Source organism: Mesitornis unicolor, unplaced genomic scaffold (assembly GCF_000695765.1).
Source record: "Mesitornis unicolor isolate BGI_N332 unplaced genomic scaffold, ASM69576v1 scaffold16932, whole genome shotgun sequence".
NCBI lineage: Eukaryota > Metazoa > Chordata > Aves > Mesitornithiformes > Mesitornithidae > Mesitornis > Mesitornis unicolor.
Window position 1 is genome coordinate 1 of NW_010167281.1, and position 13,055 is coordinate 13,055.

The 13,055-nt window shown below is 38.9% G+C and overlaps 1 protein-coding gene across 1 annotated transcript in view; it reads left to right on the forward strand.

Moving 5' to 3' along the window:
• The first annotated feature begins 1,432 nt into the window (after nt 1–1,432).
• The window catches only part of KAT6A (K(lysine) acetyltransferase 6A), a 36,042-nt gene continuing 24,419 nt past the window's right edge, over nt 1,433–13,055 (forward strand). Inside the window, exons 1-2 of the mRNA XM_010178648.1 lie at nt 1,433–1,479; nt 1,593–2,363. Of these exons, the coding sequence (XP_010176950.1) occupies nt 1,761–2,363 (603 nt within the window). The 5' untranslated portion in view covers nt 1,433–1,479; nt 1,593–1,760. The remainder of the gene's footprint in view (nt 1,480–1,592; nt 2,364–13,055) is intronic.

Here is a 13,055-nt window from a genome sequence, read left to right on the forward strand (position 1 = left end):
GCCCTGTTTCTTCTCATTCCGCAGGTGTGGGTCCCTCGGCTGAGGCAGTGCGCCTCTGGGGCTCCGTGTGCGGGGCCTGTCCGAGATAAGGATGGGGACGAGCGGTAGCAGGTGCAGGGACCGCTTGTCACGCAGACAGTGAGCGAGTGCGCGACCCGGCATTGGGACCGTCCCGGTATCGCCCCAGCCTGGCCGGGCGGTTACGTAACGTCCTGCGCACGGAGCTGTGCTGGGGACGGAGCTCTGCATCCTCCTTGGCCCGGAGTGCCGGAGTGCACAACGGCCAGGAGGCCCCGGGAGCGCAGCTTTGGTGTGCTAGCTAGGCAGGTCTTGGGTACTGTATTTCCCTTTGAATCTGTTCTTGGCGGGGTGAAGGCACCCCAGGCAAACACTGCATTCTTTCTGGTCTGGACAGTAGTTCTGAATCTTTCTAGTACTGACTGTATGGAGCTATGCAGTTGAGTCTGGTGTCTGTATGCACGTGTGTTCTATGTGTTGATAAATTCTTCGGTACTTACTAGAAAGCATATTGGGAGAACTGTGTTGACAACTACCTCGTGACTAAAACTTCCCTTGCAGAAAATTGTTATTCCTTGTAATAAACAGTTTATAAATTCTTTTTGGTTAGTATACTTTTGCAGTAGAACTTCAGTGCAACATACTGTTATCACACTTTAAAAAATCTTTTATTAAAGACAACTAGAGGCTGTGAAGTAGAGCCTCGTACGGTACCCTTCTATCTGCATCTTTAATTAGCAGTATCATAAGCATTCCTTCTTCATTGTGTACGGTCACCTGTTACTTTGTCCTCAAGCATTTTCAGTGTGCCTCATCTATACTGAAGATTATAATGTTGTATTCTTCTTTTCTATGGTCTCTGAAAGTGGAATATTTAATTACAATCTCCAGCTGTGTTTCTTCACTTTTTTTTCTTGATGGAACAACTCTCATAGCTTTTCTTAGCAGGAGGGAATCAGACCTATGATTACACTCCTGGAAGATCTCTGAAAGTTTCTTGCTGTTTGTTCAAGACTCCTGGCTATTCCTACTGCTTTCTATTGAGGTTTCAGGCAGTGTCTTCCAAGTACAAAAATGAAAAGAGCTGCTGCTTCTTTAAAGATCTTTGTTGTGTTCCCCCTCATATTAATTTTGGTTGTGCTTATCAATGATATAAAACTTGGTATAGAATTTATACCGACTTATGTATTGAAACAAAGGGGGCACACTTTTTTTTCCCCTCTAGGTTGTATGGAGTTATAATCAGTGTTAAAGTATGCTTTTATTAGTAGTGAAGATAAAACCTTAAGTATTAATTTAGTGTTTCAGAACTGTAGTAGTGGACTGAAACTCTGCTAATGGATTAATGCTGGCTGCTATTTTTTTTTCCTAATTGTTCTTTGGAAATGTCACTCTCCTTGTTTTCTTCCAGGCCTAATATTACAGTTCTTCTGACTGTGAGTGTGCAGACCAGAAGCTGAGGTGAGATATGCAAGAAATCTTTATAACTTGTGGAAAAACTCTCTGTGAGGCTGTTACAGCATTTATTGGAAAGAATGAGGAAATGGCTAATTGTTTTGCTTTCCTTTCTTCAGTGTGAAAACGAATCATGTTAGAGAAAGGAGGAGTAATTCAGAACAGAAGACGTGTATGCTATGTTTAGCTGGTTCCCATCATTCGAGAATCTGTTTTCTCATTGTGTGAAACTTGTTCAGCATCGGGATAAAGGATAACGACTCTATGGATATACAGAGTTCTTCACCATGGTAAAACTCGCCAACCCGCTGTATACAGAGTGGATTTTGGAGGCAATCAAAAAGGTAAAGAAGCAAAAACAACGTCCTTCAGAGGAGAGGATATGCAATGCAGTGTCATCTTCACACGGTTTGGACCGCAAAACTGTACTTGAACAGTTGGAGTTGAGTGTTAAAGATGGAACTATTTTAAAAGTCTCCAACAAGGGTCTCAATTCCTACAAGGATCCTGATAATCCTGGGAGAATAGCACTTCCGAAGCCTCGGAACCATGGCAAGTTGGATGGTAAACCAAACGTGGACTGGAATAAACTTATCAAACGGGCAATTGAGGGCTTGGCTGAGTCTAGTGGCTCATCCTTGAAGAATATCGAGCGCTTTCTGAAAAGTCAGAAAGATGTGTCTGCATTATTTGGAGGTAGCACTGCCTCCATTTTTCACCAGCAATTACGATTAGCTGTCAAACGTGCTGTTGGCCATGGTAGGCTCCTTAAAGATGGACCTCTGTACCAACTCAACACTAAAGCAACCACTAATGCTGATGGGAATGAGAGTTTTGAGTCTCTTTCCTGTCTCCCTCCAGTGTGTCTTCTTCCACATGAAAAGGATAAGGTAAGACCCAGTTTGCATGGGTATTTTCTTGTGATTGATGAAATGTGTCAATAATGAGTTGCTATTAGGGGTTAATGATTTGTTTGACATGTATTGTACAAGTTAGAAATTACTAGTATGCATTTAGGATCCTAGTGTCCAAATTTCAAAGTGTAAACAGAGGAAGCATAATAGATGGTAATTTGTGCTTTGGACTTGAAAACTGCCAAAGAACTACTGCGTGGAATTTACCTCTTAATGCTTCTGTACAGCAGAATTGAATGTATGATAGTAGGCTTGCTATAGTTATGTGAGCAAAACATAGGAAGTAAGCCTCCTCACTTTACGGTGAGGTGGATTTGCAAAGCAAGCTTGAGATCATCTCTTATTTTCACATTTTTTTGTTTGACTTATTATTGGAATACAGATAACATAGTAAAGTGCTGATTAGCAGTTGCCACCTAATGCTGTCATAGAGGCTTTCTTTGTTCACAATGAAAAAATAACTTTCTGTCCCAGAAGAACTTTGTTGTGAAATAGGAAGAAAAGGTGTGTAGGATATAGCTGTTGAAGAGTGAACTCGGAGGATGTAGAGAGCACGGAAAAGCTGGAATGAACACTCATGGACTTCTAGTCCCTTTTTGTTTCCCTGCCTTCCTATAGTTCATTATACAAACCAAAATATTTTTCTGTTGTTTCCTTTTATTTTTATGTAGGTTTTTTTTTACTCTTTTATTGCTCTTTTCCACACACCTAAGGTCTTTGACCCTCCACTCCAACCGTGTTGGAGGAGTTGGAGTGAAATTCATAGCCAGTCAGTATCTTTCCTGTGCTTGTGCTAGTATGGAAGCAGAGTAAAACAGAAGTCTGTCTTTGTTGAACAAATTTGCCAGTATCTCATATCTTTGCACCACTAATCTCCAGGACTTCTAGAGTGTGAAAATCATTTTTTCTATCTGTAACAGATACATTTTTTTCAGCAGTGTTGGAATTTTTTTATTGTTATAAATATCCTCTTCAGGGATGAAATCTTTGAGTATGTGCTGCTTGTGTTTTTTCAAGTCAGCTTCACTCTGTAGTGAGAGCACTGCTTTATGATCTGTTAGGGTTTGAAGATGCAAAACTACTGTAGGAGTCATCTTCCTAAAAAAAAACCAAACCAAAACAAAACAACGGACGCAGTACTTAACTAGTCAGAGCGTTGTGTTGTGGGCTGGCGGAGCATATTTTTTCAGGTGTTCTGTCTACAAATGTTTCCTGTGTACTTCTCCAACTCTATCTGTAATGAAATCAGTATGGCTGTAAAATGGTCCGAAAACGGGATGTAAACAGGCCTTGCACGAGGCAGCTGGATTGAGAGTGGTAGTAACAGTGGAATATCTTAGCTGTGCATATTACTATTAACACAGTATGTTTTGCAGCCTATTCAGTTTTCTTGTAATGTGCCAAAACTCAGGATCAGCTTGATACTCTTTCAGATGAAGTGTTCCTGGGGTTTTCTTAGAATGGGATATATTGTAGTGGTGAATGATAATGTGGGCTACTATAAATACTGAAATTGGTCTGGGGTTTGGTTTTTGTCCCATGGAAAAATATGTGTATCAAGTTCTTGTGTGTGCATAAATATAAATATGTGCACACATAGATGTGTATATGTTTTGGACTACTAGATATGCTCCCTCACGCCTTTCCACCTGCTCAGGTTTGAGCAGCTTGAACACTAAAAAAAGGATTGTTAGTAACATTAGAATGCACAGTAGCTACAGTAGAAATTTTGCAGGGGATTTCTCCAGTAAATTATTCGGATTTTTGTATGTGTGTTTTTTAAACTAAGGTCGTAGATTTCTGCACTTCAGATTCCATATCTGTGTTGCGTAACACATGCAGAGTTTCATACTAGTTTCTTAAGTAATTTTGAAGGTATATTAAAAAGTCTATGTAGGTTCTGCCAGCATTAATTGATTGGCAAGGCAATAGATGCCAAAGGATCAGTTCCTATTCTACAGGATTTTTTAAAGATAGTTTCTGTGTGTGTGTTTTGTTTTTTTAATGCAGACCCTGTGTAATAATCTTCCTTCACTCTACTGTTTTGTGTTAAATCCCAACCAGTTAAGGAGGTGCAAAAGGCGATGCTGTAGTAATTTTCTTGACTTATTGGGTGTTTGTTTTAACATATGTTGGCTCTTGAGATGTCTTTGGGAATAGAAAGACTTGATAACGAGTATGCAGAAAAAACTTAGTGTCTTAATTTTTTTTCTGGGATATTTCATCGCTACTTGATTGGGTTTTTAGTTCTGGTGCTTTTTTGTTGTTGTTGTTCTTCACTGGGGCAGGTGCTGTTGAGATGACTTAGGAAGTTGATCTTATTTTTACTGACACCTTGCATCCCTGCCAGAGGTTACCACTGCCATTGCAAAGATAAAGCAAGTGGTGTTTGGTCCTCAACTGCTGTGGTTCATAGCCCGGTTTATTACTGTTAAATGCAATTGCTGGTTTAAGATAATGTTCTATATAGTGAAATTCAGCTGCTGCTGGAGTGAGAGAATCACTGATGAGGGGACAGAGAGGGCAGCACAGGGCAGAAGCCTCTTTAATAATCTCTTTTGTGAACTGGCACCTCATCAGAGGCCTTGGTTGTGTGCTGCTGAGTTGGCCATGCAACCTGCTATACCTTTGTTTTATCTGTTCCACTGAAATCTTTATTTCTTTGCTTACTTTTTGACACAAAAGGTGGGTTACATTTGCCAGACAAGAAAGACTGATTTCTCTCTCTTATAGGCACTTAGTTTGATATACTGTATTTGTGCATTTGAAGCTTGAAATGTAATGAGTATCTGATGCTTATGTATGGATATCAAAGGCATATTATATACTTAATTGTGAGAAACTTCTTATACAGTTGTGCGCTGCATCTTTAGAATGCTGGGGGAATGGACTGCAGATGGCTTTTGTTTTGTTGATGCTTGTTACAGAACAGAGGTTAAAAGGCTGTAAGAGTTTTTGAAAAATTATTAAGAAAAAGTTAATGCGTAAACTAACTGAAGGAGAAGTTGAAATAATTTGTCTGGTTTGGAGGTTTCCAGAGCATTTGAAATTTGATCGCAGGACAATAGTAGGACTGTTTCTTTCACAATTAAAAGGAAAATGCAGATGATATTAATTGATCTCTATTTGCACTCTTCTTGAAACTGTCTTTTATATTAGTTAAAACTGGATATGGCTGTAACAACCTTTGAGTTAATATCTTAATATTGTCCTGTTGGACAGCTGAGGGTATAAAAATGAAATTCTGAAAGTGCTTCCTGGAAAAAAAAAAGAGGAAATGAGGAATATTTAAATAAGATTCTCTGTGCTGCTGTCTCACATGCATTCCTTATGGCGTGTCTGTTTACTAGTTTTTTGTTGCTGTTTATCTGTTGATACTTATCAGTCACTTTAACTGTGGGTTATTATACGTGCAGCATGCTTTAGGCCTTACCTCTTGCAAATGACAGTTCTAAATCCCAGTGTACACTTGTGTTTGTCACATGAAGCCAAACTTTGTGTCTTTTTTGAAAGTTCATATGCTTTTTGGGTATCATAGTTGTTTTGAAGGCCTTTAAGCATACAGTAGCGATTGCTATATTGTACCTGATTTAGGTTAATAACTGTTAATTCCATGTCTTAAAGCAAAGGACTGTCCCATTACTGGTAAGGAAGTTATTTGTGGATTGGTTTGTTTTGGGTGGAGTACATAAATGATCTGCAACCAGAGCATTGTAATTACATTTTGAAAACTCACCCTTGCTTTCCAAGGGTGCTCCTTAAGCTTTGGCTCCCAGCTGGAGAAGGATTAGGAATCACTGTCTTCCAGCTGGTTCTGTGGAAGGGAAGGCTGTAGTTCTCTCTTTAAAAAAAACCCAATGTGGTTGATAACAGATGGCCTCCATCTGTACTCTGTGTAACTCTGGAAACTCAAGTGCTAAAAAACTACATTGAACTTGATTCACTCAACTAGTGAACAGGTGAAGTAGTTCTCAGTAACAGAGCAAACATAAGCGTGTCAGAAATATTACTGTCATGGACAGGTATGAATGGATGCAAAGAGATGGTACATTTAGAGTGAAATGGTGTGGAATGATGCCAAGAGGGGCTCTGGCAGTATTGAGAGTAATGGTAAATTAAAGGCAAAGTTTGTGACTGCAGGAGGACATCAGTTGTTGTGATGAGTACCTACGTCAATGGAGTACTATGATGAAATGGTTTTGACAGTTCTCTGACACAGTTTCAGCAAAATCTGAGTATAGGATAGCTGGTGGAATAGGAGGGAGACCAGTGCCATGTGTTGGCTAGATCCCTGTTGTTAGTCCTTTCTGTCCTGGAGATTGTTGACAGATATGGAATGACGCATCTCTGAAGTTGGGTTAATGAAGGAACTGTATTTACTACAGAGCTTTAAAGTGTCGTTGGACAGGGAGGAGGGTGGATGATGGAGAACATTGTTAAACAGCAGCCTGATTCCAGTGCCAGCTTTTTTTGTGCAGCAAAGGAATAAACAGCAGAGGGAATGAGGGCAGAAAATGCTGTCCCCTGCCCTTTTCCTAGTTTTCCAGCAGTTTTATCTTAAGTCAGAGCGGTGGTGGGAAAAACAGTTAAAGATATAAATATAAAGTGAAGTAATATCATTTTACTTGATAGGTAGGCTCCATATTCTTAAAATAAGTACAAGTATGCAATCAACAAAATCTGGTAAACAGATCTGCTGAGTCCTTTGACCTCTGTCCTCTGTGAAGTAGGTGAGTAGGTATGTTTTATTCCTACTTGCCTCATTAAAGGTTTTCAAACTAAATTTATCCTTATGGCTTGTGATAAGTCATGTTAGTCCTCATTCCATCTATTTAGGTTTTCTCTTTATTTGTTGTGTAAATTTGACTTAATTTTTCCGTCCTCACCAATTTTTTTGACTGTGAGCACCTTTCCTTGCAACAGCTACTAACATTGCTTCAGGCATTGGATGAGAAATTGTAGCTCATTGCTTGTTTCATTGTCCAAGGATCTGACAGTCTTTCCATTGTTACTGCTATTGTGGTAAATCTGGACTAGTAGTGAGATTGAAAAGAGAGGGAGAAGGATGTTCAAAAAGAGTGACCCTTGCATAACACACAGAATCCCATTGATAGTATGTCTGCTTGGTTTGAGTTACTTTTGAAGTCCGGTTAACCAGCCTGTGGACCATGCATGAATGATGAATTCTGGGTTGAAAATACTGAATCTTCCAAGCACGTTTCTATGAAGAGCTATGAATTACTAACCCTTTTAATTCTTAATCCCTCTATCAGTTTACCATGTGGCTGAAAATTGAATAGAACAAATTATGGGTCTCGGTACACAGCTAAATAACTGCACAACTGTTATTAAAAGTCTGAGAATGGAGCTCTTCTTTTTCTGGAATCTTTGCTTTTAAATCTTTATCAGCAAGTTGAGTCACCATTTACCCATGTGTAAAATGGAAATAATGTCAAAACTAAAAATGTTCAGATTTATAAAGGAAATCACCATTTGTGTGCGTTTCTCCCCGTTTCTGTTAAACTGTCCCATCTAATCTTAAAAGTCCAGTTTTTGAATGTGTATGTGTGTAGGTTTGGCTTCATTTAAAATTCTTCAACAACATACAGCCTCTCCCAGGCATTAGGTTTCTCTTCAGTCTTTGAGACTCAATCCTGGATATTTAGTAATGAGGTATTTTGACTGGAGTGCTGGATCTCTGAACTTGTCTGGACTTACAGTGAATTCCTTGAAGGTGTGTGTGGAAGGAAAAAAAGTAATTCTGCTGCTCAGTGTTACAATGACTAAGCTTCAGAAGCTGCTAATCATTAAGATGCCTGCAAAATCTTTAGAGTGATCTCAGGAAACAGTAGATGTGCTACCAAATCTTTTTTTTTTTTTTTAAATGCACATTCATAAAAATACAGTGACTGACGATTGACTGCCTTACTTCAGCACAAACTTCACCTGGCTTTGCAAATCCAGGATGCCTTTGTGTGAGCAGTCTTTCAGCAGCAGAGCTGTTGAGGTTTTTGCCGCACTTGCTGTATAAGGCTGCTTGTGAGGGAACGATCTATGCTTGTGCAGGCTGCGTGGGGTGCAGGAAAGGAAAACAGCACTGAATGAAGACAGTGTGTCAAGAACTTGGGACTTTGCTAAATCTTACTGTCAAGAGTGTTACACTGAGCAGTGGAATTCGATTGTGAAGAATTATATGCAGAGTGACTGCATATAAAAATGAGTACGATTTGGTCTCATAGTTGCACTTGTGTGGGTATTCTGAGTAAACTGCAAATGGCAGCCTTGTATCAGGTGTTTTTTATGTGCACTAAATTCTCATTTGAGTTCCTTTTGTGTCTTCTCTGTTGTTATGTTTGTGTCCATCTGCATTACAGTCAATATTTTTGTTTATTCTTGTTTGTTTTCTACCTGAAGCATTTTCCCTTCTTTTAGGGATGCAGCTAATGTTGGAGTAAAGCACTGTACAATATTAAAGGTGGAATAATAACCTATATGCGTAGAAATTACTTGGGTGTATACAAAAGTCTCTTCCCCAAAGTAATTTGTTATTTTTAGAAATCAAAGTCAATACCGAAGTTCCTTATTTTTTGTGAAATCCAAGATATCATGGAATGCAAACTATTTCCAATGAGGAGAGTTAAGATTTTAGTCTGCTGTTGAGTTTGAGGGGTGTGGTTTTGCTTTTGCAGCTGCGGAAGTCTATGACTTCTTAGAAATATTTTTTCATCTAAAATTGGGTGATATAATCATCTGTTGCTCCTAAGACAGCATCCTTAACTTCCTTGAAAACTAGGAAGCTGGGACAAATTATAGGAAAGAGCTTGCAGGATATAGCTTTGGGTAAAGAAAACTTGAGTAACGCCCCTGTTCCTGAATCAGTGTCAAATGAAGGGAGTTTCTTTATACTGCAAATAAAGAAATTTGAGTCTCCTTTCTGCCCCACACCCCCCCCCCCCCCAATTTGCAGGCAGGAAGTCTTGGCATGTGATTCTGATTGTGACGTACAGATCTTGAATTGTTTTAATCCTCTGATTAGAGGACTTGTTAGCTCTGGGAAGCTTATTTAACAATTCACCATCTGAATATTTCCAGTTGTCATTCTGTAAAGTTCTTACCACGTGCATGTCTGATAGTAAGGCAGACTTTCTTCAGTTTGAGTGTCAGCCCCAAGGAGTATCCACATTGCTTTTTGTCATAGTTTTCCAGATGTCACAATCACTGCATGGAATTTAGCCTATATATACTGCACTAATATCTAAGCTGTTAACCTGCATGCTTCATTTTACTCGTGTGGCAGCATTTCAGATGTTCTCTCCATTGTAATAGTCCTTGCTCAAATAGGAGTACTTATTTTGAATACTCTTTGATTTTTTTCTCTTCAAATGTCCTGTTTATTTTTCTCTTAGAAAGAGGTATGTATTTCATGCTTGTCATTTCTTGTGTATGCTTTTGTAATAATTTCTCCCTTACACTTGTTTTAATGTAGCCTCATGTTTTAGGCCATCATTCTGCCATATAAATATGCTTCTTCCTTTCAAGTAGGTCTCAGCTAAGTGAGTTGGAGACAAAAATATCCATTGACATAGGCAAGTGTACATCCCTGTGTTATTGTAACAGTTTTTCTTGTGTCTATTAAAACATATTTAGCATTCTTTTCTTGAGCACAAAAAGCATTTTAAAGAATTTCTGTTTTTACTCTCAGTTGCTTCATTCTTTTTCTTCACCTTACTATCTGGAGAGAATGTTAAGAATTGTGATTTGGTAGCTTGGATAGAAGAAGAGCAGTGAGTCATTCAGCAGGTTATAAAAACCCTGAACCTATTGCTGTCATGCGTTGATGTTACCGAATATTTCTTGAATTACGCTGTTTTCCCTGTGTGCAACAAAAAACCCTGCGTTACTTGTAAAGTTACTTTGATAATATACAATTAATTAGTTCTGATTATTTTATGGAACTGATTTTCTTCCCCAGCCACTGATCCAAAAGGCATGGAATCCAGGCTCTGTGGTGTCCTGCTCATCGAAACATGTTTCCTCTTGTTTTGAGTTATTTTCTTCACGTGGTGTAGGTTGTACTTCCCCTCTGGCTTTTCTGGTTCATCTACTCTTTCCAGTAGCTTCAGCATTTGAGGCAGACCTTTGCAACAGCATGGGTTGTTTGAAGTGAGGAGTAATGGTTTGTCACCTGTTTAAAAATAGACTCACAAAAAAACATTACCTAGCATGAATTCTCAGAAGACATCTATTGGTGTTCCTGGATGATCACTTCCTAGCTAAGAAACAAATATACTGTAGTGGAGATGGTTCTGCAAATGCTGGTTGTGGTAGATTCACTCTCTAGAGGGTTCACATCAAGGAGGTCTTAAAGAGCAAAGCAAAAAAAAAAAAAATTTTAAAAAATGGTGTGAGCGTATGTGTTTCCTTTACACTAGCATTAAGTTTACACCTGCTTGATTCCAACCACAATGGCTACTACAGGCAGATGTGTGATGACGGGACAAAGATAGGCCTGGTATCTAGTGAGTCTCTGATGGTATTAGTATGTCTGCAGGAAGTAAAGTACATTGAGGTTACTGGCAGTGGCCACTGTGACAGTGGAGGCTGTAGAGTTGGCTGTGAGGTTTAAGGGGTTTCCTACCTCACTTCTCCTAAATTAAGAAGACTACAAAGCAGATGAATTAGTCAAAGCTGAGGTTTTAAAATTCATCTTCCCCACACACACGCTTTTTCCACAGGCACTTCTGCGTAGTTGCCTTTAGGAGGGAGTACAGTCTGAATCTGTAGAGCACGTTTGGTTTCTAGACATCCTTTGTATAGTAACAACATGTGCTGAGAGGCTGGCAGGCTGTAAGACGCTGTCAGTCCAATTTGTTCTGGCTCCCTCCCTGGCTGAATCTGGTGACATCACACAGATAGATGTGCTTGCGAGAAAAACAGCAGAAGGAGTTGAATGTCTGCCAGAAATTTGCAGTATGAAACGGAGCTGGCTGCTTCCAGTCTTGTTTTCACGAATCTTTCATTGTGTGCTTGCATTTTTCACTTGCCAGGATGTTCTTTGCTGAACAAACAGCAGCAGCAGTGAAATCTCTCCATGCTTAGCATAACAGTCTCACACAGAAGCTTTGGAGGAGTAGCCTTATCTCTACATTCAAAGTTGTTCCAATTTAATAAATTATTCTAAATTGTTTTGAATTCTAGTAGAATCTTATTCTTTATTCCCCTGAACTGTAGCTGATTCGTTTTTTTAAATGTGGTTAAGTGTTTGCAGTTTGTTAGAGATGGTAAATGCAGGAAACATTGGAGCTATAAAGTGTCTTTGATATGATTCTTCCAAAGCTAGACAGTGTCTACTTGTGGACATCAAATTTTGAAGGACTGTGAGTATGAACAGGATGTGCACAAATACTGGCCATAAGAGAGAAAAAAGATTATCTTAGACTGTTGACTGTACAGAGGTTCCATAAAATTCTCTTTGATTAAATAAATTGCTCATGAACTTCCTGCAGGGAATGCATTAAATAGTTTACTTCTCTAAGAAGTTGCATGAATATCCCAGCTTTGCTTTAACAAATGGTAGCGGATAGCCACTGTTAGATGAGGCCAGCTGTGTCTCTTGATCTTTTTCAGTGAAATGGTATATACCTTTCTGCTCCTCTTGTTCACGGAAAAGTGTTTATATTCACAGAAAAATAATTGCAAGACAGCTAACGAAATTCACTGCTAAGCTTTGCTAGTCAATAACCTATAGAAAAATAAGAGATAGAGAGGACCGTAACAAATGTAATTGTTCATGTCTTCTAATGTGTCACAAGGAATATGCAGCTATTATGGTCATATAAAAATTTTGTAACTACCTCGGTCATGTAGCTGTAAGTCATATATAATCATATGAAGCTATCACTGTCATTGAACCTGAAACAATTCAAATGTGAACTGCTAATACAATAAATGCCCCATAACTTGTATACAGGTCTGCAGGGGCCGTAGTAATGCTGCTTTTGTAATGCAAGAGCAAAGTATATTACACTACAACTAGTGAAACAGAGTTGTAGAAAACTCCTTGATACAACGTTGGCAGTCATGGTATTATCATTAAAGTTTAGTTACATGATCACTTGAATTAGCTTTATTTGTATGTCATCTTTTCCTACAAATTAGTTTTCTTCTGGCTAATGTCATATACTTTGCTGCAGCTACGTGAAAATTTTGGAGGGGAAGTTGGATAGAAGCATAGTTACGTGCAGTTTAATGACGTTAAGTGGCTTGCAAATGCAGTGTAGGCATGAGCATGCAAGTGAAAATGTGTGGACTGGGAAAGTAATTTTGAGGTTTATCCTTAGTGAAACAGGATGGCGGTATGATGAAATACATCAGACACAAGCTTACTTGCTTGTATCCGTTTTCTCATCCTCACTGTGCTTTAGTGCCATGTTGTTGTTACATTATAATCAAATTCTAAAACAGTTCATCAAAGTGATCAGCTGCCCTGGATTGCACAACTGCTTCAAGTTTTTCCTTCATGTCAAACAGAAAAAAGAAAAATAATTCTTCCCGTTGTCATACTAGTTAGTGTCCAGCATATACAAAGCTGAATGAAAGTAGTTGAAATGACAAGGAAAACATTGGAGTTGTTCAGTTTCAGTGTAACTGTGATGCTGAAATTGAACT